The 27,793-nt window shown below is 49.4% G+C and overlaps 1 protein-coding gene across 1 annotated transcript; it reads left to right on the top strand.

Moving 5' to 3' along the window:
- Positions 1-247: 247 nt before the first annotated feature.
- On the top strand, positions 248-26,901 carry UBE2M (ubiquitin conjugating enzyme E2 M). Its single transcript, XM_044282111.1, has 6 exons — positions 248-654; positions 4,118-4,212; positions 20,665-20,703; positions 24,065-24,168; positions 24,836-24,899; positions 25,368-26,901. The coding sequence occupies exons 1-6, from the start codon at positions 546-548 to the stop codon at positions 25,506-25,508; spliced, it is 552 nt and encodes a 183-aa protein (XP_044138046.1). The 5' UTR covers positions 248-545; the 3' UTR covers positions 25,509-26,901.
- The last annotated feature ends 892 nt before the right edge of the window (positions 26,902-27,793 follow it).

Below are 27,793 nucleotides of genomic sequence, written 5' to 3'. Positions count from 1 at the left end.
CTGGTCACATGGATCCACCTGCAGGGCCGGCAGCATACCCAAAAAGGTGACAGCAATCTCTCCCGAAAGTAACCCTTGGCAACTACGCAGAGACTACAAAGATCCAATCATATCCAAACACTACGCGTCACTTCCGCACCTCGAGCTCCTTCCGAACGTTTCCGGAATTTGCCGCCTGACGCGACGAAAGTTTCGGAAGCCATTCGGGACGGCTTCCGAACGCCAGGGTCTCTGTTTCCGGAACTTGCCGAGTGCCGGGACGAGTGTTTCCGAACCTGCGCAGTAGCAGCAGCCAGAGTGAAGCGCCCGCAGAGCATAGTGTTTCCGCTGCCGGGCTCAGGGTAGAGCCGGCCTAGTGTTTGCTGCGTCCGGCCTCCTGACTAGCGCTCTCGGCGGAGGCTTCCCCGGCTGCGGCCTGGCCTGTACGTGAGGCAGACGGAGGAAGGGACGGAGGGAGGCCGGGAGCTTCCCCCGGTGCGGGACACAGGGAGAGCCGGAGGTACCGGGTGAGAGAAAGAGAGAGGCCCGCGGGGGAATCCAGCATCATGATCAAACTCTTCTCCCTAAAGCAGCAGAAGAAGGAGGAGGAATCTGCGGGCGGCACCAAGGGGAGCAGCAAGAAGGCGTCCGCCGCACAGCTCCGCATCCAGAAAGGTGAGCAGGGCCTGGCGCTGCAGCCCTGCTGGGCGGCCACTGGGGGGCGCTGCAGCCGTGCACTCAGCCTGTGGGGGGCGCCAGTGCCACACTACTGAACCTGGGGAAGGGGGGCGCTCTGGGGGGAATTTTCCAACTCCTAGTTGACCCAGTACCAAAAGTTTCTGCTTACCCTCAATGCTGGGACTTGTAGTTCCCCTTCTGCTTGAGATCCTAAAGCATTATCATAAAACCCTCTTCATTTCTGGACATTCCAAAAAAAAAACCTAATCGGATCCCAAAGATTGCCAATCGCAACGGCGACCATAATGGTTATCAGGGGGACACAAAGGACCTGGGTCACCGAGCGTGGCCGCTTCGTCCATAGCGACCAATCTGAGTTCAGCTTTCAGCTCCTGAAATGTGGTGGGAAGAGGAAACATGGGTTCTGATTGGTAGATTCGGTTGTAATGGCCATTCTGAAGCCAGGGTGCGCCCGGAGGGGTTGTCGGTGCCCGTTTCCATCCCCCAACACAGAAGCTGTTCTCAGTATTTTATTGGATGTCCTCTGTGAACTGCAGATTTTTGGGGTTCGTTCAGCTTTCCTTCACATTTGCAGCCCATGAAACCCCATTGGGGTATATTGAGGTAACGGGGGGTTAACAGCCGCAATTAAAATCAGCTCTATCGTATAACTCAGAAAATGGCCTCTTAAAGGGATTGCCCCATGGACATCATTAGGAGGAATTGGGGAGCCCCCACCTGTTAGTGACTGTGTAGCCGCCAAGATCTAGGTGTTTGAATGGCGGGTGAGCACACATGGCCCCCTGACTTCTCAGGGGTTGTCACTGTCACCGGTGCCTTGTCTGATGTGCCATACCAGCAGCGGCTGATAACAGAAAACAATAGATGGTTTGTTGCCAGATATACATTACATACGTGCTGCTCCCACTGATCTTTTTGGGGGGAGGGGGGATTAGTAGCCATATACACTGAACATGTAATGATCTGACCCTCGACCCCGATTCCTTGTGCACAGATCCTGCCGAAAATGACCAGATCACCCGTCAGTACTGGACCTAGCCTGACTGACCGCTCTGAGATCTGCAGGACCTGGTCCATCACAAGCGTCTCTTTTCACAATCGATGTGTTGATTTCGGTTCCCAGAGCAGCCCCCGTGCTGCCGGCCCCTCACATTCCTCAGCCCGGACCGTGTACACAGGCACCAGCAACACCCGCTGCAGGCTCCCAGCATATCAGTCGTTACATTGTAATCCTTGTCTGGGGGGCTTTTTACCGGTAGGGGGTCTTCCCCCAGCCAGACCTACCTGCCATCAGCGATCCCGGGAAAGTGGTTGTCAGCCGCAAATAGCTGGTGTTTCCGTTTTATGGAATGTCCAGGATTCTAGAGGAATGGGTCACATATCCTGGTCCATACTGATCGGGGGAGGGGTTTACCGGAGATCCTGAATTCTCATCTCATTATCAGATTGCCACTCCTCCTATACCTGGGATACTCCCATCGTCCGCATTGTCCACAGGATAGGTGTTAAGTATCTGACTGCTGCCTCTATAGGGCTGATGGAGATAGCAGAGTCCAGTCCTATAGACCTTGAGAGGGGCAAGCATGACCAGCGCTCCATTAGGTCTGAACAAGGACTTTGGGGAGGGGGGGTACCTCACTCCTTGGGGAGAGAACGCCTTAATCGGCGCAAGGAGACTTATAGGCTATACATACTTCTCTGGAATTCGGGGAAGAAAGGGATGCAAATGAGCTCTTAAAGGGTTTGTCATGAGAAATAACGTTATGTAGCGGACTGACATTAGCGATGTGCAGTACATAACCGTATGCTTTATAACTGCCTGCCTGCCGCCGTTCTCTTAAAATAAAGACTTAAAAAAAATGCTAATGAGCCTCTAGGTGCTATTAGGGCGTTGCTTCAGCATCTAGAGGCCGGTCTACGCACTCTTTGGCACGCCCAGGTCCAGTTGATTGACTTTCGAGTTCTCCTCAGTGTCCTGTAAATCCTGCGCCGTCTCTTTTAGTAATTGGTGCAGTGAGTGAAGGACGCTCTCCTGCTGCCGGCTTCCTTCCTTTGGCGCAGTGAGGAAGCCGGCAGCAGGAGCGCGTCCTTCACTCACTGCGCCTGCACTGAATACTAAAATGGACGGCGCAGGCGTGGGATTTACGGGACACTGAGAACGCAGACGTCAATCAGCTGGACCTGGGCCTTGCCAAAGGGTGCGTAGACGGAGCCTCTAGGTGCTGAAGCAACGCCCTAATAGCACCTAGAGGCTCATTAGCATATTATAAAAGTCTTTATTTTAAGAGAACTGCGGCAGGCGGGGAGTTATAAAGCATACGGTTATGTACTGCACATCGCTAATGTCAGTCCGCTACATAACGTTATTTCTCATGACAGAAACCCTTTAACAAGCTCTGCCTCTAACGCCACCAGATGTAAGGGTACTTTCACACTTGCGGCAGAGGATTCCGGCAGGCAGTTCTGTTGCCAGAACTGCCTGCCGGATTCGGCAATCCGGACTTAAACTGATGACATTTGTCAGACTGATCCTGATCCGTATGACAAATGCATTGAAATACCGTATCTGTGTCTCTCCGTTGTCATTCGGAAAAACGGATCCGGTATTAATTTCTTTTGCACTTTTAAAGGTCTGCGCAGACCGGAAAGCCGGATCTGTTTTGCCGGAACACTTAATGCCGAATCCAGCACTAATACACTTCAATGTAAAGATTTAAATGGATAAATTACAACCTTTTCCCACAAAACTATACCTCAGTCTGCTCCGCTCCTCCTGCTCTGTAACCTGCTGATTGCTTTGTATTTTGTGGTGAAAGGTCCTCTGAGATCTGAGCCAAGAGGTCACAAGCAGCCAAGAAGTTGCAGCGGGTGTGCCCCCTGGCACAGTTCTTGGTGAAAATAACTGGATTAAATAATTGGATTGTCCGGTGAAGCTCTTTCTTTGGCTACTATAGTGTCTCTATAACAATAACATATTAACCCCTTTATTTCATTGCAGTGTAGAAACCGCCAACAAGCTGCTGTTGACAGATTTGATTCTATGTTCTTCTATTCATTTAGCTCTGTTAGCCCTCGGTGGTGTCCTGCTGGGGATCTGATGGTCCATGAAGTGACTGCCTGCTGCACCCCCCAAGTCTAACAGCACACATACCATGTCTGTGATGCTGACGTCCTACCTATCAATCACATTGAGAGGACAAGTCGGAGGGCAGCAGCATTCCTCATAATCTTTCTGATTGGTTTCTCTGAAACAAGCTCACCTGGAAGGGTGTATTGGATCATAATTGGAATCTCCACAACTATTCACCCTAGAAAAAAAATTATATAATTTCACTAAGCGTGAATATGCCTGGTTTAATAGGGTTGGTCATGGCTGGAGCCGCACGTGGACCTGTGTAACATGCCGTTCTTATTCACAAAGCTGCTGTTTGTGTTCCAGATATTAATGAACTGAATTTGCCGAAGACGTGTGAAATAGAATTCTCAGACCACGACGACCTCCTAAATTTCAAACTAGTCATCTGCCCCGATGAGGTGAGTGTCTCAGGGTCGCGTTCTCCACAAGTCTATGCACGGACTATCTGCTGATCACACAAAGCAACGTCTAAGGCTACATTCACACAATCGGAAGTGTTTTGCGGATGCGTAAAACACAGGTACCAGCCATGTGCGTTCCACATTTTGTTGACCGCACATGGCCGGCACTATGTAGAAAATGCAAGAATAGGACTCTCTATATTTTTGCGGGCCTCGAAACAGAACTACATTGAAAGGACTGGGTCCGCAAGCGGAATGGATGCGGACCCATTCATACGGTCATGTGAATGGACCCTAACAGTGGTGGTGGCATTCAGAGCCCGTAGCTTGTATAGGCAGAAAGCCAGGGTTCATTAAAAATGACGTTATTTAATTTAAAGGTGTTCTCCGAGACCTGGGACTCCTTTTCATGTGCCAGGGTGCACAAGTCTCGCCTGTCACCGGTGCTCTGTTTCCAGCCATGAGCTCCCTTCCACACACATCACCGCTGGCAGCAGTGTCGTGCCTGTCGATGGCACGTCACACATCTGGTCCAGCGGGGACCAGAAGCAGAGGAGAAGGGAGCTTAGTGCAGGAAACATGGTGTATGAAAAGGGGTTCCTGGTCTCAGTGAACCCCTTTCATTAAAAATAAGTCCCACAATGAAATGCTAAACATATGTTATCTTCACAACTGCAATAACCTGGACAATAAATTTATAGCATTATTCATGATTATCGGTGTATGCTGTAAAAATAAATGGCTTTTTTTTTTTTTTTTTTTTTTTTCCTCTGCAAAATGAAATGCCAGTGTACTGTATGTGTACCAGAAAAGGGAGCGCACATAAAGTACAACCTGTCCCGTTAAATAACAAGTCCGACATAACAAACAGTTATGACACCAGAAGGCAAAAGAGGAACATTAAATTGACACTGTCCAGCCCGGGCAGCTAACTGTTCTGCTTTAAATGCTGCTATCTCCTGCATGGTAGCCGCTAGAAAAATGCAACTGGTCTTGTTTGAAAGCTGACATTTCAGAAGACCAGAATGACAGCTAAAATCCAAGCAACAGAGGAGAGATCACTGTTAGAAATCAAGTCAGGAATAATCGCGGGTAAAACCTGCTTTTACTTTCAGCTTCATTCACAGCATCCTGAATTCTATCAGTGATATCTTCCCCTGTACTGAACATATTGCTCTCATTCTGGTGTTGTCTGAAAGCTTGGAATGTCAGCTTTCAAACAATACAATATCTTTTGCTGGTACAAAACCATAGATATGAGCAGATAAAGCAGACCCCTTCCCTGTGAGTGTGGAGGAGAATGAGTGAGTAAAAATATGTAGAAATGTGGTATTATAATCCGTGTACAGACCCACACATAATAAAATATTTTTACAACACAGTGAACACCGTAAATAAATTCCACAAAATAATGTAAAAATTGCTGTTTTCCAATCTTTCCCCTTAAAAATAAAATAATAAAAAGTTATTTAATACATCATATATACCCCAAAATGGTTCCTAAAAACTAAAACCAATCCCGCAAAATAAAAAATTCAAAAGTTATGACTGCTAGAACACGAAGGGGGAAAATATTATTGATTCCTAAGGCTAAAATTAATGTCACTAAGGGGTTAAAAATGCAACAGTGTTCCCTGGGTTGTGTGCCAACAAGATTTACTGCAGACTCGCATTAATTATTAACAATAAAAAAAGTGACATTTTTGGGAGGGTTTTTCCAATTTTAAGGAGTTTCCCCTTCTGGCACGTCAATAGCATATGTCTTTGACCCGCTCCTCTATCAAGAATAGAGCCCGCTGTGAGCGGAGAGCACACCGCGCACGTGTACCATCCTCTCCATACACCGCCGAGATGTTCAAAAATGGCTGAGCCAGCGTTAGGTTATTTTCGAAGGTCCTGTAGGGTGGTCACACGTGTGCTGTTAGCTGTCCATTGACTTCTATCCCTGTTCTTGAGATAACAGCGGCGGGATATCCTATAGATTATGTCAAAAATGTCCTGAAAGGGAAGACCCCTTTAAGGAGTTAATTGGGCTCTTAAAAGGGACTTATAAAATGAGAAAAAAAACTTCCCTACCAGAAACACCACAACTGTCCATGGACTGGCCAAGGACCTACAACTAATTCGGGCTAAGCTGCAGTACTAGATACAGCCTCAGGGTGGCACTGTTCCTGGAAATAAACAACAGCTCTTGTAATCAGCAGCAGTCTGTGAACTGATTCTCTTGCAATTAGAATTTTGCTCTGTTTAGCTTTGTCGGGAAAGCTCCAGTCATACATGTTAGTCAGAAGGATTGGTTTTGGCCTCTATTTGGCAGGTATAAGTCAAGATATGGTGATGCCCAGTATTAGGTTAATGGAGGCTATAATAGATGCTACATGGCATCTGTCACTGGCCTCCATTAAACAGATTCCTTGAGGGGCTCCAGTAACTTCACTGCCTACATCTCACCCATGGAGAGTGGAGGCCGCCCTCGTGGCCCCTGGAGGCAGTCCCTTGTGGTCCTCTATAAACCAGACACACTGCCTGCATACTTATCACCTCTGACATCCAGAGTCATGGGAGCCGAGGTGACTCTTCTGACACAAGCAAGCCAAATTGCTAGCACCTTCTGTCTCTTCTTCCTTTGTGTGCCCCCACCCCAAGAGGTACACCTGTGACGCATGCGAGTGCAGAGAAAGGGGGGGGGGGGGGGAGTAGTCGGGCCACCATGCAGGTTGTCGGGTTTCATGTGAGACAGTCATGGGTAGAGAGGGGGAGATGTGGCACCTGTGCAGCCTCTGCCAAATGAAGTTGAGGAGCAGCCAGAACTTCACATAAAGTAGAATTTCAGAATCTGCATGGACAGACAGCACGTATTCTGCAACTTGTGCAGGTAACATAAGGGTACGATTTATCAAAACTGGTGTAAGGGAAAACTGGCTAAGTTATCCATAGCAACCAATCAGATTTCACCTTTTATTTTTATTTTTAAAGGAGCACTGAAAAATGAAAGAGCCTTGTTTTAATTTTTATTTTTAAGATGTTCACATAGCTGTATAAGGCCTTGTATTTTTTAACGCCACTATTTCTTTTACCACATCTTGTGTTGGAAAATGGGAAAACATTTCTTTGTGGGTTGAAATCGGAAACAAATTGCAAATCTAAAAGTAACATGACAAACGATTACTGTGATGCCAAATTTATTTAGTTTTCTTATGTTTTACTTTAAAAACATTTTTTTTTTTTTGTTCGCCATATTCTGACAGGCATAACATTTTTATTTCTGTCTACATAGCTGCTTGTTTTAGGTGGGGCGAACTGCTGTTTTTAACGGTACCATTTTGGGGTGATGACTTATCTTTTTTTATTCAATTTTATGTGGGGAATAAGGTGACCAAAGTAAAAATGGGAAAGGAGAGTTCTTAGAATTTTTTTATTATTTTTGTGTTTTTATATTTAAACTTTTTTTTTCCCCCCACTAATTTTTAGTCCTCATATGAGACTTTGACATGTGTTCTTCTGATCCTATGTCCCATAGACAAATAGCCAGGTCCATAAATATTGGGACATCGACACAGTTCTAACATTTTTGGCTCTATACACCTCCACATTGGTTTTAAAATGAAACTAACTAGATATGCTTTAACAGTCAGCTTTAATTTAAGGGTATTTACATCCAAATCAGGTGAACGGTGTAGGAATTATAATCTCATCGGGCAAAACATTGTGAACGGAGTATCAGGCTACATACAGCGGTGCCCAGGGATCTTAGTGCACTTATATGGGCGCCGCTCCGTTCTCCTGCCATGCCCTCCGGTATCTTCGGTCATTTTGGGGTGGAGGAGGAGACTACTACCCTTGTTCTCCTGGGCGTCTCCTTCTCCCAGGCTGTAGCGCTGGCCAATCGCAGCGCAGAGCTCACAGCTTGGGAGAGAAAAAACTCCCAGGCTGTGAGCTCTGCGCTGCGATTGGCCAGCGCTACAGCCTGGGAGAAGGAGACGCCCAGGAGAACAAGGGCAGTCTCCTCCTACTATAACCAGGAACTAAGTCTCCGCCTACTATAACCAAGTGACCAAAGATACGGGAGGGTATTAGAAGGAGAACGGAGCGGTGCCCAGGGATAATAGTAAGTGCAGTGAGATCCCTGGGCGCCGCTGTACAGATCGTGACACTTAGTTCACAATGTTTTGCCAGGTGAAAGGTCCCTTTTAAAGCTGACAGTCTGCAGTTAAAGCACATCTTGTTAGTTTCATTTCAAATCCATTGTGGTGGTGCATAGAGCCACAAACGTTAGAATTGTGTCCATGTCCCAATATTTATGGACCTGACTGTAATAGAATACTATTGTGGTCTTTGTGATTCTGATACTCTGGCTGAGAAGCCGTGCCAGGCTGTCATGTAAACAGATCCGAGCCCGCGATTTTGCCCGCCGGGGCTCCAATTGGAAGGCAGAGTTAGCCTCCTCTCTTAGATTAACCCCACTGATGCTGCGATCGCCGCATCTGAGGGGCCAAATGACTGTGATCATTTTTCCTGCTGGCCGTCTGAACCAGTGTCATCAGTGGGCAACTTAAAGGGAGTTCTCCACCATGACCTATCCTATGACGTCTAAGGCTAGGTTCACGTCATCTTTGGCTATTTTTTCCAAACCTCTCCCCCCAAACAGTGGAATTTGACGGTCCATAGGTTTCCAATGGAGCTTTCATCATGGTTAAAAGGGTTTGTTTGCCTCTAATTCTGGTTGGACTTTTTTCATCAGTACCAACGGAGACCCTCTCATTTTTCTACAACAACAATATCAGGATAGAAAAACTTGGTACCATGTGAACCTAGCCTTGGGTTGCAGCGGAAACAAACCCTTCCCCGCTCTGTTGTGCCGTCCGGTTCTGATACAGATAGTTGTCCTTTTGGAGCGTGGCCTGCACTATGATAGGAGCAGCAGCTGCTTTTCTGGTATACGCAGGATTTTTACTTTTTAATTTTCTGGATCAGCAATCTGTTAACTGGCGAGGAAAAGTTGATTAAGTAGGTTAATAGGAAGCAGACACACGACCTGTTTACTGGCTCTTATCTAGGACACCAGACGCTGAACCTCAGATTATAGGAGACAGGCTCTTCAGTAGACAACGATACCCAGAATTTTTAAAGTGTTTATATTTTGTACTTTATTTTTGCGATATTGCATCTGTTGCCATAATTTTACCACAATTCACATGTGGCTCTGGCGCAACCTTATCTAACTAAGGTTAGGCCATCGCTGTTCTGTCCTGGAGAACCCATGAATAGTATTTCTCACCCATATTCATTGGGGGACACAGGAGCCGTGGGTATAGCTATGTCCTCTAGTTGGCGTTGACTCTAGGAAAAGCTGTTAGCTCCTCCCCTGGCAGCTATACCCCCTCCAGCCTGGAGAGAGAGCTTCAGTTTTTTCTAGTGTCAATAGCTCCTGAAGGTTTTTTATTAAAAAATTTTATTTTTCAGGTGGGAAACAGTGGTCGCCTAGCCTCCCTGTTCTCCCGGGGGAGCACGCCAGCGTTGGTCCGCCACGCTGCCTCCTCCCCCACAAGAAGACCAGGTGGGCCAGGGCAGCCTCGCTCCCCTGCATCCCGCCAGCGGAAGGGTCACCCATCCAAGTTCCTCTCACAGCGTCCTGCCAGTAGCTGAAGGGGTGGCCCTGCTGGAGAAGAGGAAGGGTGAAGATGGCAGCAGGACCGATAAGTGATGCCTGCTCCCGGCCTTCGACCTCCCTCTCTAGAAGAGGCTCTCTCCGGTCTCCTGCGTGACTCGACCGGCAGCGATTCGGTTGCACAGTTGTGGGTGAATTTATTATACATGAGCCACTGCAGTAACTTGATCCGGAGCAGAGGAGTACATTCATGCTGGGAGGGGGAGGGACTATCGGGCGCTTGGTCCAGCCACATAGAGGAAGCGGCACAAGCTCCCACTTGCAGGACAGGCGGCACAGGCAGGTTACTGTTTGGAGGCGCTGTGGGGTTTACAGATTGGCACGCACACCGCTGCGGCAGATGCTGAGCGGGTGGGGCCTTCTCTTCCCGCCACAGTGTTCAGGATCCTCCTTTCTGGGACTGCGGACTTCGCTCCTGGCTCTGGTAGGAACTATTGTCTCCTCTCCTCAGGTCACTGTACCCTCTCCACCTCAGCTGTGTCCTTCCTGGATAGCCGTCATGTCTGACCCCACGGGTGCTCATACCAAGCTGCCAATAGCTGTCCATTATGTCTGCTCCATGTGTCAGGCAAAATTCCCTTGCGGGCAACCAGATTCTGCTTGTCAGGCGCCCAGGCAGGGGGGGGCCCCCCTTTAGCCTGTACTGCTACCTCCCCCCTTGACATCTGAGTTGCCGGATTGGGCCAGAACACTCTCTCAGGCGGTGGAAAACCTTGCTACAATTTCCCAATCCACCCTTTCTATAGTGGGTCGCTTAGTTGAGAATCCGCCACCAGCAAAAGCTGCATCTCCCTCGGATGCACCCTTCAGAGCTTCTTGCTCGGGTGAGACCCCCCCTTCCCCCCCCCCAGGTCACCTCCCTTTGGTGAATCCGTCAATCACAAAGCGTTCCAGAGTAGACCACGTTTCTTCCTCTGACGCGCCTCCTTTTCCACCCCGTGTACGATCTCTCAGGTTTTTCTTATCCTGGGGACTTGCCGTCCGAAGGAGAATTCTGTTGTGGACATGGATACGGAGCAGCCTTCCAAGTTGGCCTCCACTGTAGATAGCCTCATTGCCATCCGTGACACCTTCCAGGTGAAGGATGATAGGACCCCCCCTCCACTGACCAGCAGGGGGTGTCCTTTTTCTGTCCGAAACAGGCCTCGACGGTGTTTCCTCGCCATAATGATTTTTCGGCGGTGGTTTCTAAGGCTTGGGATTATCCAAATATGTGTTTTCCACCCTAAAAAAGCTGGATGTTCTATATCCATTCCCAGCGGATTGTGTGTCCATGTGGACATCCCCTCCTAAGGTCGACCCATCAGTGTCGGCTATTCCTGTGGCCGATGGATCCTCCCTTCAGACCCCTGAAGACCGTTGAATGGAATCCTTGACGAAGTCCCTCTTTGCTGCTACAGGGTCAGCCCTTAGGCCCGTGTTCGCTCCTGCGTGGGGGGCAAAGGCAATCTCTGAGTGGGGCAGCCAGCTGGACCAGGACTTGGTATCTGTGGTACCCGCTCAGGATCTTCGATCCTTGTCACAACTGATTGCCCAGGCGGGGAAGTTCCTCTGCGAAGCGTCCTTGAACGCAGGCGCCCTCATTGCGCGCTCTTCAGCACTTGCAGTCACCTTATAACGCGAGCTCTGGCTGAGAGTGTGGGCAGCGGACGCGACTTCAAAGCGTTCTCTAACCGTGATTTCCTTCACCGGCGCCCGTCTCTTTGGTACACGGCTGGGCAAGATTATTTCCGAGGCCACGGCAGGCAAGAGTACCCATCTCCCACAACCTAGAGCGAAGCGTGCCTCTCACGCTAGGTCAGGTTCCTCACGTGGTAGACCTTTTCGTTGTTTCGCTAGTTCCCGCCCCGCGTCAAGCTTTTCCACTGAGGGGGCGGGTTTACTTCCCAGGATTGACGCAAAAAGCCGTCCTTTCAGGCACAGCCATCCTGGCGTCTCAGGCCGCTAGACCTTCCGCGGCTAAGCAATCCTCAGCCTGAAGGTGCGCCCCCATCCAACAGGGTGGGGGGCAGCCTCCTCTTCTCTTCAAAGACGTCTGGTGGACCCACGTCTCCGACGCTTGGGCACTCGAGATTGTATCTTCAGGATAAGCAATCGAGTTCGCGTTTCAATCCTGTCCTCCACGGGACCCAGAGCGGGCGACTGCCTTCTCCCAGGCCATTCAGTCCCTCCTGGACCGAGGAGTCATCTCTCCTGTTCCCCTGCCCTAGCAGAGAGTTTCAATGGGTTCTACTTTGCGGTCCCCAAAAAGGAGGGCTCTGTGCGCCCAATCCTGGACCTCAAACTGCTGAACAGGAATCCCTTTGTTCCGTAATTACTTCTCTAGAACGGGGGGAATTCCTGTCGGCCGTAGATATCCAGAATGCTGACCTCCACGTCCCCATTGCGTGGAGTTATCAGCGCTTCCTGAGGTTTGCATTTAGAGACCATCATCACCAGTTTGTCGTCCTCCTGTTCGGGCTGGCGACTGCGCCTTGGGTCTTCACAAAAATTCTGGCCCCTCTTTTCGCCCTGCTCCGTTCCAGAGGCATCTTCCTTATGCCTTATCTGGACGACATCCTCAAGGTTCCCTCTTTCGCTGGGACCGGTCTTCCATCAGCATTTAAGGTCTCTTCGTTTGACAGCGTGGCCATTAAAACTGCCATTCTAACGCAAAGAGGTTTTTCGGCGGATGTCATCCGCACTATGATTCAGGCCAGGAAGCCTGCATCGTCCAGGATCTATTACAGGACCCGTAGGTCCTTCCTGGCTTTCTGTGAAAGCCGAAATGTTCCACCACTTCGTTTTTCTCTCCCTACGGTCCTGTCCTTTCTTCAATCAGGGTTGAACCTTGGTCTGGCCCTTAGTTGTTTGAAGGGTCAGGTGCCCGCACTTTCCATCCTTCTCCAGCACACCCTGGCCTGTAAAGACTCTTCTTCAGGGTGTGGCACATACGGTCCCTCCGTACCGTCCTCCTTTAGCGCCTTGGGATCTGAATTTAGTCCTCTCAGCGCTCCAGGCTTCCCACTTTTGAGCCCTTGTGGGAGATTTCTCTCCGACTCCTGTCCTGGAAGGTAGTTTTCCTTGTAGCCATCACTTCCATTAGACGGGTGTCCGAGTTGGCAGCGCTCTCTTGCAGAGAACCCTTCCTGGTTATTCATAAAGATGAAGCGGTTCTCCGGCCTGCTCCTTCCTTTCTTCCGAAGGTGGTCACTGACTTCCATATCAAAGAGGAAATTGTCCTTCCCTCACTGTGTCCCTCTCCTTCACACCCTAAGGAAAGGGAGTTACACAATTTGGATGTTGTCAGAGCTCGTAAGATCTATTTGGCAGCCTCCGGTCCCTTTTGCTGTACGGACTCCCTTTTTGTCATTCTGGAGGGTCCTCACAAGGGATTGGCGGCTCCAAGGTGGCAATCGCACGTTGGATTCGGGCTGCAATTGTGGAGGCATATCGCGCCCGGGGCAGGGTTTCTCCCTTAGGTGTCACGGCTCACTCCACCAGAGCTGTGGGCGCATCTTGGGCTCTGAGGAATCACTCTTCGGCTGCACAGTTGTGTAAGGCGGCTATCTGGTCCTCCTTACACACTTTCACAAAATGTTACCAGGTTCATACTTATGAATATGGGCGAGAAAATAAGATTTTTGTAAAACTTACCAGTAAAATCTATTTCTCGCTCTTTATTGGGGGACACAGCACCCACCTAGTATGTTGTTCGGCCACAGTGGTGGCAGTTGCTGGTTAGAACCCCGTTGGGTCCTTGGCATGGCTGATGTTCCACTTCTTCATTTTTTATTTTTTTTTTATTTTTTTCGTTGGTTGGCTTGCTTCTCCTACTGCTTGTGCACAAACTGAAGCTCTCTCTCCAGGCTGGAGGGGGTATAGCTGCCAGAGGCATAGCTAGATCTATGGTTCCTGTGTCCCCCAATGAAGAGTGAGAAAGAGATTTTACTGGTAAGTTTTACAAAAATCTCATATCACCTATCCAAAGGATACGTACTAAAAAATCAGATCGCAGGGGTCCAACTGCTGTCCCCTTTCTGAACGTAGCAGTAATGCACATGTTGGTCCACTGCTCCATTCGCTTCTATGGGTCTGACAGAGCACTGTCTACCTCCTTGTTTTTTTCTTTTTGTCAGGTTTTACACTACAGGTGCATTCGCATGACGTATGTCATTTGCGGTCCACAAATTGCGGATCTGCAAAATACTGATACTGGCTGTGTGCGTTTCACATTTTGCAGAATGCACATGGCAGGCCCTCTGATGAAATGCCTTTTCTTGTCCTCAATTGTGGACAAGAATAGTATATACTCCAGGATTGGGTCCTCTGATCCTGGTCATTCTACCAGGGAGCCAGGCTGTCAGCAAATGAATGCGCATCTGCTCTAGAGTGTACGGGACATGTGTGCAGTCTATTTTCTCGCTCATATCATTGGGGGACACAGGACCGTGGGTATAGCTTGCTGCTGCCACTAGGAGGCGACACTAGGCTGAAAGCTGTTAGCTCCTCCCCTGCAGGCTATACCCCCTCCAGCCTGGAGAGAGCATATCAGTTTTTAGCTTAGTGTCGTAGGAGGCAGACCTGGCGTTTGTATTTAAAAAAAAAAAAATTTCACAGATTCTTGGAAGGGGGCACAGGGTCGCTTGCGTCCCTGTATCCCCGGGAGGCTGGCCGGTGTACCTGATTCACCGCCTTGCTTCCCCCCCCCCCCCCCCCCCCCAGCAAAAGGGTCACCCTCTCTTCAGCCCTTCTCTGCCCGGACCCCTGTCGCCTGGTGCCAGCGGTCATAGGGTGGCCCTGCTGGTGTTGCATCTGAGGGTGAAGAACACAGATGAAGACAGGTAAGTAGATCTGCTTCGCCCTCAGCTGCCAGTGGCTTCCCCAAAGGCTCTTCCCTCCACACTCCATGTGGAGATGTCGGCAAAGGAGAGGGTCTCCTACATGTTCGTCCCCCATCGTCCGGTCCGATACCGCCAAACCCCCCCCCCCCCCCCACGCGCTTGTCCGCCTTCCTACCTCTCCGCTCCGCGTGATTAACCGGGTTCGGTATTAAACGGCAGCATAGCCCCAGTCTGCGCTTATGCGCCTGGGAACGCATTCTTAGGGCGCCGGGCACTACGTTCGCCGCAGCGGTCCCTGTACTGCTGCGGGCAGGCACGGATCATGGGGGAGCATTAGGCACGCTGACCGCAGCATCAGCGGTCACGTGGGGCTCCTCAAGGGGGGGGACTCGCTTCAGCATTAGGCTGCCGCTACCGAGCTGGAAGGGGGCGTGGCTTATTCTCCCGCCCTGATTAAACTTCCTGCTTCTTCTCCGGCGCTCCGTGGGTAGGACACAGGACCTGGGACCTCCATACTGGTAGGCGATCCATACCCCACCCAGCAGGAGATTTGACTATGTCTGACCCGGCCGCTGACCCCCCCCCCCCCCCCCTCCCTCGGGCACCTTGTAAGACCACTTACTATGCCTGCTCTGTGTGCTCAGCAAAATTCCCTCGTGGTCAGTCACTATCACTGTGCTCTGCATGTCAGAAACCTGCACAGAGCCATCCCCCTAGGGCACAACAGCACACAGAAGCCCTGGATCGTCCTGTCCAGGGTGAACCAGACTGGGCAAGGTCCCTGTCACGGGCAGTGGAAGACCTCTCTAAGATCTCCCATTCCACCCTTTCATTGCTGGGTCGTTTAGTGGAGAAATCGCCACCGGTGCAATCCGCACAGTCGCATTGCACACAAACCAGAGGCAGACTTCCTAGTAAGCGTCCCAGAGCAGGCACCCGTTCCTCCTCTGACGCCTCAGCATCCCCCCCCTGCTCCTGGCTCCCATTCACAGGCGTCCTCCCTTTTAGGCGACGCACTGTCAGAGGGAGAGCTTGGGGATTCGAATGCAGATATGGATCTCGAGCATTCTTCTCAGATTGCATCCATGGTGGATAGCCTGATTTCGGCAATAAGGGACACCTTCCGGGTTCAGGAGGACCTTCCCTCCACTAGCCAACAAGGGGTGTAGTTTCTGCGTGCAAAACAGACCCCCAAGGCGTTCCCGTTACACAAAGATTTTTCTGTCGTTGTCACCAAGGCTTGGGACCAGCCAGGTTTGCGTTTTGTTATTCCGAAACGCCTAGACCTACTCTACCCTTTTCCACGCGAGACCGTGGAACAATGGTCCTCCCCACCGAAGGTGGACCCGCCGGTGGCTCGCTTGGCAAAATCTACGACCATTCCGGTGGCGGATGGCTCTTCCCTCCAGGATCCAGTGGACCGTTGCATAGAGTCACTCTCTAAGTCAATCTTTACGGCGAGCGGTTCAGCATTGCGTCCGATTTTCGCCTCTGCCTGGGTAGCCAAGGCGGTTTCGGAGTGGTCCCTCCGGTTGAGCCAGGACATTGTGTCCAACCTCCCGCCCGCTGAACTTGAATTGTCGGCGCTCCAAATTTCTCAAGCGGGAAAATATCTCAGTGAAGCGGCACTGGATGCTGGGTCGATGGTCGCCCGTTCTTCGGCTCTCGCCACTTCGGTCCGCCGGGAGTTGTGGCTCAAGGCCTGGAAGGCTGATTCTTCCTCTAAACGCTCCCTGTTGAGGCTTCCAATTTCTGGGTCTCGGCTGTTTGGACCCAAACTAGATGTGATTATCTCAGAAGCCACGGGTGGGAAAAGCACCCATCTGCCCCAACCCAAGGCAAAGCGGCCTTTTCAGTCCAGATCTGCGTCTTCTCGCTTCCAGTCCTTTTCGCCGTTTTTCGGGCACCCGTTCAGCACCCACCTCTGTGGTGGGACCGCCCAGTCAGGATCGGCGGAAGGGCCCATCCTTTAAGCCCCAGCAGGCCTGGCGTCCGCGTGCTCAGCAGCCTCGCGCAGCCCCTGGTAAGCAGCCTTCAGCATGAAGGTTTGTCCCCACCCTCTCAGGTGGGGGGGCGTCTCCTCCTGTTCCAGGAGATTTGGCACGCCCACATTCCGGACGCATGGGCGCTCAAGGTCGTCTCCTCGGGCTACAAAATAGAGTTCAGGTCTCTTTCCCCCAACTGTTTTTTCCTCTCCCAGCCCTCCAGGGATCCCGTCTGGGCCGCGGCTTTCTTGCACGCTGTCCGGTCACTGCTCTCCCGGGGGGTGATTTCACCTGTTCCCGCGGAGGAGCGGTTTACAGGTTTTTATTCCAACCTGTTTGTGGTCCCCAAAAAGGAGGGCGATGTGAGGCCGGTGCTGGATCTCAAACTTTTGAACCGTTATCTGCGGGTTCAAAGGTTCAGAATGGAGTCCCTCCGTTCCGTGGTTGCTTCACTGGTAAAAGGGAGCACATGGCGTCATTGGACATACAGGATGCGTACCTCCACAGCCCACCAACGGTTCCTCCGATTTGCCATCCAGTCAGATCACTACCAGTTCGTCGCTCTGCCGTTCGGTCTGGCGACGGCCCCGCGGGTATTTACGAAGGTTCTTGCCCCTCTTCTGGGGATTCTGCGATCCAGAGGCATTACCCTTCTCCCAGTATCTGGACGACATCTTGGTCAAGGCCCCTACAGCGTCGCAATGCGAAGAGAGTCTTCGGATCACGATGAGCACGCTCACTCGCTTCGGGTGGATTCTCAACCTGAGGAAGTCATGCCTGTCTCCTACCACTCGGATCAGGTTCTTGGGCATGACTCTGGATTCCGAAGCTGCCGTGGTACGTCTGCCACTGGACAAGAGATCGGGCTTTCAGGATGCGGTGCGTCTGCTCATCCAGCACCGCAGGGTGTCGATTCGCAGCTGCATGCGAGTACTGGGTCTGATGGTGGCCTCATTCGAGGCGGTACCGTTCGCCCAGTTCCACACCAGGGAGTTTCAGCGGCTCATTTTGTCCTCCTGGGACAAGTCCCGGGATTCGCTGGACCTCAGGATCTCGCTGTCTCAGCCCGTGCGCGCGGCTCTTACCTGGTGGATGGTTCCGGACCACCTGTCCTTCGGGGAAGTCTTTCCTGCCAGGTGTCATGGACGGTAATTACGACCGACGCCAGCCTCCGTGGCTGGGGAGGGGTCTTCGGTACCCGGACAGCCCAAGGCGTTAGGTTAGTTTGGACTCCGACAGAGACCAATCAATATACTGGAGCTCCGGGCCATCTACCTCTCCCTCTGCCATTGGACCCCATATTTGCAGGGCCGTCCGGTCAGGATACAGTCGGACAACGCCACAGCGGTTGCCTATATCAACCACCAAGGGGGGACTCGCAGAGGGACGGTGATGAACGAGGCCGCAAGGATTCTGCAGTGGGCGGAAGCCCATGTCCCGGTGATCTCGGCAATATTCATCCCGGGTGTGGACAATTGGACAGCGGATTTCCTCTGCCGAACGACGGTGGACTCGGGGGAGTGGTCTCTCCATCCGGAGGTGTTCGAGGACCTTTGTCTCCGGTGGGGTCGCCCGAAAGTGGATCTGATGGCATCCAGGCTAAATCACAAACTCCTGTGCTTCCTGTCTCGCGCAAGAGATCCGATGGCGTACGACGTAGACGCTCTCGTGGCACCGTGGGACAACTTTGCGTTTCTGTACGTGTTCCCTCCGTTGCCGCTCCTGCAGCGGATCCTTCGCAGAATTAGGATGGAGGGCATTCAGACGCTTTTGATCGCCCCAGACTGGCCTCGTCGAGCTTGGTACTCGGAGCTCGTTCTTCTTCTGGGGGACGTGCCGTGGCCTCTTCCACTCAGACCCGACCTGCTCTCACAGGGCCCAGTCTTCCACCAGGGTTTACATACGCTGCGTTTGACGGCGTGGCTATTGAAACCTTCCTGCTGAAGCAAAGGGGTTTCTCAGATGCGGTCGTTCGCACGATGATTAGGGCTAGGAAGCCCTCCTCTGCCAAAATCTACTATCGAACGTGGAAGTCTTTCCTTAAATTCTGTGAGGACAGCAATCTCCCTTCCAGGAAGTTTTCCCTCCCTACGGTGCTGGCCTTTCTTCAGGCGGGTTTGGAGCTGGGATCTAGCTCTGAGTTCGCTGAAAGGGCAGGTTTCTGCTCTTTCCATTTTTTTTTCCCAGCGTACACTGGCGGTACTGGGCCCGGTCAAGACCTTCATACAGGGAGTGGCTCACACCGGGGCCCCTTATCGGCCGCCGTTGCATTCCTGGGACCTGCATTTGGTGCTGGTGGCGCTCCAGTCCGAGCCATTTGAGCCTCTGCGAGAAGCCTCCCTCCACATGCTTTCGTGGAAGGTCGCGTTTCTGGTTGCCATTACCTCCATCCGTCGGGTGTCGGAACTGGCGGCGCTCTCGTGCAAAGAACCCTTCTTGGTGTTCCATCAAGACAAGGTGGTACTCCGGACGGTGCCGTCGTTCCTTCCGAAGGTGGTGTCGGCGTTTCATGTTAATAAGGACATTGTTCTGCCCTCTTTTTGCCTTGAGCCTTCTCATCCTAGGGAGGTGGCTCTCCACCGTCTGGATGTGGTGCGGGCATTGCGGATCTACCTGTCAGTGGTGGCCCCCTTTAGACGCACGGACTCACTGTTCGTGATCTAGGAAGGTCCTCGTAAAGGTTTGGCAGCCTCCAAGGTGGCGATTGCTCGGTGGGTTAGATCGGCTATTGCCGAGGCCTACCGCTCCAAGGGCAGGGTTCCTCCTCCCGGTATCACGGCTCACTCTACAAGGGCGGTCGGGGCTTCGTTGGCTCACCTTCACCACGCTCCGGCGTCTCAATTGTGTAAGGCAGCGACTTGGTCGTCTTTTACACACCTTCGCAAAATTTTACCGGGTGCATTCTTTCGCCTCGGCGGATGCTGCTCTCGGCTGCAGAGTGTTACAGGCCGCAGTGTAGTGTCTTACATGAGGGAGTTGGGGCCAGTGGTTGTTTTCCCGCCCCGGGGACTGCTTTAGGGCGTCCCACGGTCCTGTGTCCCCCAATGATATGAGCGAGAAAACGAGATTTTTGTGAACTCACCTGTAAAATCTTTCTCGCTTTATTCATTGGGGGACACAGTACCCACCCATTTTTTCTTGTTGTTCTGAGGCCAGTGGGTCCGAGTTGCCGGTTGGGACTGGTGTCCGGTTCGGTTTTTGTTGGGCAGTGGTCCTTACCAGTTATGTTTTTGATTCGGTACTGTTTCTCCTACTGCTGAAGCACAAACTGATAGCTCCTCCCCTGCAGGCTATACCCCCTCCAGCCTGGAGAGAGCATAACAGCTTTCAGCCTAGTGTCGCCTCCTAGTGGCAGCAGCAAGCTATACCCACGGTCCTGTGTCCCCCAATGAATAAAGCGAGAAAGAGATTTTACAGGTGAGTTCACAAAAATCTCGTTTTATATTGCCGTCAAGGCTCACCCCCTCCCCATGACATAACATCCCATTTACTTGCATTATTATGTACTGTTTAACTGTAAGGATGACATTTTATAAAGATGCCATTAATATTTCAGGATGGAGCCATCTGAATTGTAAGCTCGGGTCAGGCTGCTGCTGTAAAGCTGTTATATCATTGTCAAGGTTTCAAACACAGGTCTTTGTAGTAAAGCTCTGACTATTTAAGGGTGCTTTTACACGGGCCGGCAGTTATCTGGAGTGAATTGATTGTTCCTGATCATAGCCAGCTCATTTATAGCTGTAGGTGTCGCGTGAAAGATGCAAACACCCAACGAACAAGTATTTGGTCGACCATTAGTTGATCATCTGCATAGTTACTGGGAAAGTCTGTTCATAGGAACATTTTGTTTCTGGTTATTGCTCCGATCCTTGGCCCATGTAAAAGCCATTACTCGGTGCCTCCTGATGGAGGCATCATCTGTCATCTGATCTATATGGTGGTGCTAATTTTCATTCTGTTTTCATTCTTTAAGGGTTTTTACAAAGGTGGAAAATTTGTCTTCAGTTTTAAGGTACGTTATCTGAGATGTTGGTAACATAGTTTGTAAGGCTGAAGAAAGACTAGATCAGTCCTGTTATCCTGTGAGTTGATCCAGAGAAAGGCATAAAAAAATGTGGAAGCCATGTTTCCTCATTCAACAAGCCTTCTCCAGAAATCTAGTAGCTATAGCCTGTAATATTATTACACTCCAGAAATACATCCAGGCCCCTCTTGATTTCCTTTATTGTACTCACCATCACCACCTCCTCAGGCAGAGAGCTCCATAGTCTCACTGCTCTTACCGTAAAGAATACTCTTCTATGTTTGTGTACAAACCTTCTTTCCTCCAGACGCAGAGGATGTCCCCTTGTCACAGTCCTGGGAATGAATAGATGATGGGATAGATCTCTGTACTGACCCCTGATATATTTATGCATAGTTATTACATCGCCCCTTAATCATCTTTTTTCTAAAGTGAATAACCCTAATTTTGATAATCTTTCAGGGTACTGTAGTTGCCCCATTCCAGTTATTACTTTAGTTGCCCTCCTCTGAACCCTATCCAGCTCTATGTCTGTCTGCCTTGTTCACAGGAGTCCAGAACTGTACAGTCCTGCTAGGTTACAAATCCCTAGTCAGACCGCACAGTACTCCATGTGCGGCCTGACTAGGGATTTGTAACGTAGCAGGACTATGTTCTCATCACTGGCATCTATGCCCCTTTTGATGCTACTCATTATCTTTCTGGCCTTGGTAGCAGCTGCCTGACACTGGTTTCTGCAGCTAGTTTGCTGTCCTTTTCCATGTCAGTGTTGAGCTACTTTCACACTTGCGGCAGAGTGATCCGGCAAGCAGTTTCGTCGCCTGAACGTATGCCAACTGATGGCATTTGTAAGACTGATCAGGATCCTGTAATGCCTGATCAGTCAGAAAAATGCATTGAAATGCCGCATCCGTCTTTCTGGTGTCATCCGGCAAAACGGATCCGGCATTTCTATTTTTCACCTTTTTTTTTCTTTTCGGTCTGCGCAAGGATTCGGCATTCAGGCAAGTCTTCCGTTTTTTTCACCGGAGATAAAACCGTAGCATGCTACGGTTTTATCTTTTGCCTGATCAGTCAAAATGACTGAACTGAAGACATCCTTATGCATCCTTAACGGATTACTCTCCATTCAGAATGCCTGATCAGTTCTTTTCCGGCATTGAGCCCTTTTGACGGAACTCAGTGCCGGAAAAGAAAAATGCTAGTGTGAAAGTACCCTAACCCAGTATTTTACCATTTAGTATGTACGAATGACTTGCATTATTCCTTCCCATGTGCATAAACTTACATTTTGTCAGTGTTAAACCTCATCTGCCAATTCTCTGCCCAAACCTCCAATCTATCCTGATCCCCAGATCCCTAGCAGTATACTGTCCTTTTCCGTGTTAATTACTTTACATGTTTTAGTGTCATCTGCCGAAATTGATATTTTACTGTGCAAGCCTTCTACAAGATCATTAATAAATATATTGAAGAGAATAGGGCCCAATACTGACCCCTGAGGTACCCCACTAGTGACAGTCACCCAATCTTAGTGTTACTGTTAGAAAACAGAGGGTGGTTATCATTGAGCCAGTTACTTACCCACATGGACATTTTCCCCCAGTCCAAGCATTCTCATTTTATATTCTAACCTTTTATGTGGTACAGTGTCAAGTCAAGATGTACGACATCCATTGACTCAATCTTCATGTTATCAGAAGAGGGACGTTATATATTTGTTAGGTGTTCCTACCAATATCAATGGGCGTTGCTGACGATGTTATCTCCAGCCCGTGGCTCAGAAGCCACACGTGCCTTGTTGACTCCCTGCGGTATAGCTCACCAAAGGAGTCCTGAGTTATGGCCATATTTACTAGTAGCTGACAGTACTGCAGATGTATCCTAACCACCAATTTGGATGGCAGAATACTAGTCACACTGATATAGGTATTGGCAAATTCATGATTCCCAGCCCCACCCCACACATACACATTTAAAGGGGGTTGTCAAGGTTTTTTATTTATTTTACCATAGTGCTATAAGCCTGGTAAAAAAAAAAAAAAACAATTCTCTTTCTGTGCGTCCGGCTCTGTCCTCTCCCTAAAGCTGAAGATAAAGGCAGTGCCGTCCTGTATACTGCTGCAGCAAATCACTGGCCTCAGCAGCGCATGGCGCGAGCCCGATGAGGCCAGTGATCGACTGCTGCAGTATGTAGACAATCACTGCTGCTTACCTTGGGAGAGGACAGTGATGGCGCAGGAAAGTTAGGGGTTTTCTTTAAAAAAATAAAATTATCAAACAAAGCTCCCAGCACTGGTAAAGTAAAAAAAAAAAAAAACAGATAACCATTTTAGTATGTCTGTCCTCCATTTTTGAGTTCAGTGTCGTCTGACCATCACTCAAAATTGAATATCAATGAAAAGGTTGGCAACCTGTGGTCTGTGGCATCTATAATTCTATTATGGGAGGTTTGATGTGATCATGTCTATGAGCAGATGTAGTTTGTGTGCTCAGACGTGTATAACGCTGTGGACCTAATATACCTGGCGTCCCAAACACACTGTTCTATGGTGGGCAGCCAGTCATACGGAGAGTGCTGTTTTTGTGGTGGACAGTAGTGTTGAGCGAAGTGAGCTTCGGATGCTTCATTCGAAGTTGCTTAGTTCAAAACTTCTGAATAATACTGTACGGAGATTCGTCTCCGTACAGTGTTAGAATGTATGGGCTCCGATGAGCCGAAGTCAGTTATTCGCAAACTCGTGCATGACTTTAAGAATCGACTACCGAAGTTATTCAACAAACTTTAAAACTTGAAACTGAACCCTGCTTTGGTTCCGAGGTACTTACTAGTCACGCACAACTTCGCAAATAATTTACTTCGGCTAATCGGAGACCATACATTCTAATACTGTACGGAGACGGATCTCCGTGTAGTAGTATTCTGAAGTTTTGAACAAAGCGACTTCAGATGAAGCATCCGAAGCTTGTGTCGCTCAACACTAGTGGACAGCCAGGCATACAGAATGTGCTGTTTTTATGGTGGACATGAGTTAAGCATACAGACTGTGTGCGGTTTTATGGTGAATAGCTAGAATCTTGGAACCCATAGACATCCTTGGTGGGAGCGTTTTACCCTGGTGCTGTTTACTCACTGCCTGGAATAGGACAAAGCTAAGTAGACAGCCCATAGTGTAACTTGCAGATACTAATATTCCAGCAGTACTAACCATCCCACATCAGAGGATTGCTCCAGAACAGACACAGCACAGGAATGTATGTGGGATGGGGGGCTTTTTTTGGTGAATCAGTCATTGCATTCACCTTTTGCAGCAGGTTAAGGATTCTTATCGGATATGTTCTTTTCCAGGTTGGACAGGGCTACCCTCATGACCCGCCAAAAGTGAAGTGTGAGACTATGGTATATCATCCAAACATAGACCTAGAGGGAAATGTCTGCCTAAATATTCTAAGGTATGGAACTGGCCCAGGACTTCTGAGTCTTGTAATGGGAAATCCCGGATCCCCCATGTGGAGATTGGGGAGATGGTTGGTGTGGGTTGCTTTCCTGGCTACATTCACATCAAGCTTTGGGCATTTTATTTTATGTGCGTTAAAGGGGTTATACAACCCCGATAATGCCCCTCATACAGGTTATACTTATCCTGCTCCCTGGCATCCTCATCGCTTCCGATGCCCGCACAGGTTGGGCAGCCAATAGCAGGCCACGACGGACTCCCTAGCCTCACTTACGTGCTGTCCTCTCAGTTGTAGTCTATTGGAGTTATCGGCTATTCTCAAGAGCCTATTTTAGGTGTATTATGAATCCTTATTACTCACAGGTGCCACGGCCTGACCCATGGTGCTGTGAGTTTGGGTAGTTAAACGTGCGAGTGATGCAGAATACGCTCCTTTGAATTGGATCTAAGCGGCAGTAACCTGGCACGGCTACTACACTTTGAACGCAGCTGAACGTTTGGCTCTGTTCAAAATGTTACGTCTGACATCAGAGGTTGATTGGTGGGGTGCGGGCTGTCAGACTGTCACCAATCTGATATTGAGGACTGATCATACAAACATACAATGCATTAACCCAGAAAACCCATTTAACTTTTTCTACTTTCTTCTGCTGTTTACATAGGGAAGATTGGAAGCCTGTACTCACAATAAACTCTATAATATATGGCCTGCAGTATCTTTTCTTGGTAAGTAGGAACATGTTAAAGTAAAAAAAAATGATGGGGGTTATATATTAAGACCGGCGTTTTAGACACTGGTCTTAATAAGCCCGTGCTCTGGATCCCCCTGAGTTATGAAGAAGCGCAGGCCTCTACATAACTTTGCCATATCCTCTGCCACTTCTAAATGGAAGACAGCTTCCGAAACCCTTTTCTACACCTAAAACGGGCGTAGAAAATGGTTAATGAGACAGGCCTCTGCTGGCTGTCCTTTTCCCTGCCCACTTTTTTTAGACCTGGCGTGAGCGGGGAGAAGTTACAGATTCTTGCAGTTGCAGGAACTTTGCGCCAGAAATGTTTAATTAATGACGATAAATTATACACATACTGTATAGAATCAATCTTATTTTGTTGAGGGCTGCGTAATGCCTCTTTATGCCTCTAGGTGTCACCATTGTCCTTACTCTCATTGATTCTAACTGGTTTCCCTTCTAGGAGCCGAACCCTGAAGACCCTTTAAATAAAGAAGCAGCCGAAGTTCTTCAGAACAACAGACGCCTGTTTGAACAGAACGTGCAGCGGTCCATGCGGGGGGGTTACATAGGATCCACCTACTTTGAACGCTGCCTGAAATAGAACTACGCAGCTTTTGAGTGCGAAACCCGCCATCCATCTCACCCACCTGTCTCTATCCCTCCCCATTCTTCCATGTTCCCTCTTGTTGCTCATTTATCCAAGTGTCGCCCCATTTACATTCGGCCCCCGTCCACCACCACAAAAGTTATATATATCCAAGCTGAGCTCCCGACATGGAAAGACCTATGCAAGGTCCAGCGTCTCCCAGTCCTGCTGCTGTCCCTGCGCCTCTGGGAGGAAGCGCCGCGTGCACATGAAACTTGCGTACTTACCGTGCTGCCACCTGGCTCTGCGATACTTCACTGCGCTCTTCCTTCTGTAATGGAGCAGACATATATTATTTCCTTAGGTTAATATATGGTCCCCAGCCTTTGTTCCCCAGTGTTTCTTGCCATCAAGAATAATTCTGAATTTGAGTTTGTGACAGGGAGACTTTCCTTAGTTTGACCCACCATAAGTCATTTCATCAGATTTGGTGGCCTTACTATTTTTTTTTTTTTTCCGAGCAGAATTTGTTTTCTGAGTCTTATTTGCTGATCTGACTACATAATTTTATTAAAGAAAGAAAAATTGATTGAATTCCTTTATAGCGTCCATATTAACACAGAGGCGCTCTGTTCCATGTGCTCTTGATGGGGGTGCACAGTCGCTGAAGCTCTTCTCCATTGCCTGGGGGAACTGTGTATGACAAATCCATGTGTAGACCCCAACACTGTTTACTTGAGGCCTTTTTTTCTGGGGTCAAATGGCGTGTACTTCCACAAGCTCAGCTGAGTTGTCTTTGTTTAATGCGATAGCGGGGAACAGTGCAAACACGCGACTGTCCTCCTATCTTCTGTCTTAGTCTACGTAACAGCCCCCATCTGCCCCACCCCTATCCTTCCTCTGTGCGGGGATCAAGGCTTACAGTGCACGTATTTATTAATGAACGGCTTCAGTGGGGATGAATAGGTGAGCAGGCAGGAATAAAAAAGCTCCGTAAAGAACCGGATCTCGAAACCTGACTGGCATTTCCACCTTCTATGTGAGGAAGCTTGCGGTGGTCTGTGGGTGGCGATGGGTTCCGTTCTCATCAGGGTTAAATAAGGACCCTAACAGTTTAAAGAGGTTTTAAGGCCAATATCATGGTGCCCGTCCCCTACCTCCCCCACCTTTTTCGTGACAGCCATGCCTGCGCCCTGATCTGTACTTCAGCGTGCCGGGGGAGGGGGGAGCAGAGGGTGCCCTTTTTCACTTGATGGTCTCATTCTCAAAATTTGGTAATGTTGACAATTACTGTGCAGTAATGGGTACCTCAGGTTTTGGGAATGAGGCTCTTGGAGTCCACTCATTGATGTGTATGGTTTTAAATAATAAAACAAAAAGACAAAAAATAAATAAAATATAAACCTGATTCTGGTGGCGTCTGGTGTTTTATGTGAGATGTCCATGGTGCCCAAACAGGAAGTAAAGGTGTGCCCATAACGGGGGTCTGCAGGTTCCTTGGTGTGTTTTACTTTTTGCCTGGCTGTTTGAGGATTGTGATTAGTGTTGGGATATGTTTCTCTATTCAAATCTGTTAGATTTATTTCAGGCTGGCAGCTCAGTGGGCATGTCCTTTCTGCTGTAGCTCTTTTCCTCTAACTGTCACAGCTTCTAACAGAATGTAGGGCTGGTGGCAGTTGAAGATTTAAACTGAGCGTGTGTGACCACCTCAGTGAGGTGGGCAAGAAATAAAATAAAAAAGAACAGCACTCTGGGTATACAATATTATTTTTTTTATTACATGCAATTACAAAAGTATTCAGTATCGGGTGCTGGTTTGAAAAATTTGAATATTTTTAAGATTGTGGCAATTTTTTTATTTTAGTTTTTTTTCATTGTCACATTTTGTCCGTTGATGTAGCTGTATGAGGGCTTGTTTTTACATTGGCTCCATATTGAGGTACATATAACTTACTGACTGAACTATTAAAAGGGTTTTCCAAGACTTTAATACTGATGACCTATCTTCAGGACAGGTCACAAATCTGCAATTTGTGGGGGTCCAGGACCCCCCCGCCAATCAGCTGTTTGAGAAGGCATCGGTGCTCATGTGCGCGCCACAGCCTTGTGACAGCTTACACGCACAGTGCTGTACATTGTATAGCGGCTGTGCTTGGTATCACAGCTCCGCTCCATTCACTTCTATGGGGCTGAGCTGCTCCTAGGCAATGTGATCGATAAACATGTCACTGGCCTAGGGAAAGCTGTGAGAAGACCATGGAACTACTGCGAGCGCTGCTAACTTCTCAAACAGCTGATCA

Source organism: Bufo gargarizans, chromosome 2 (assembly GCF_014858855.1).
Source record: "Bufo gargarizans isolate SCDJY-AF-19 chromosome 2, ASM1485885v1, whole genome shotgun sequence".
Taxonomy (NCBI): Eukaryota; Metazoa; Chordata; class Amphibia; order Anura; family Bufonidae; genus Bufo; species Bufo gargarizans.
This window is presented reverse-complemented; position numbering and strand designations above follow the sequence as displayed.

What these genes read in the sequence shown, in the direction of transcription:
- UBE2M (XM_044282111.1), top strand. Translation starts at nt 546, where the DNA reads ATGATCAAACTCTTCTCCCTAAAGCAGCAGAAGAAGGAGGAGGAATCT. An exon ending in AATTTGTCTTCAGTTTTAAG is followed by an intron (nt 20,704 to 24,064) that starts GTACGTTATCTG and finishes GTTCTTTTCCAG; the next exon opens with GTTGGACAGGGCTACCCTCA. An exon ending in GCCTGCAGTATCTTTTCTTG is followed by an intron (nt 24,900 to 25,367) that starts GTAAGTAGGAAC and finishes TTTCCCTTCTAG; the next exon opens with GAGCCGAACCCTGAAGACCC.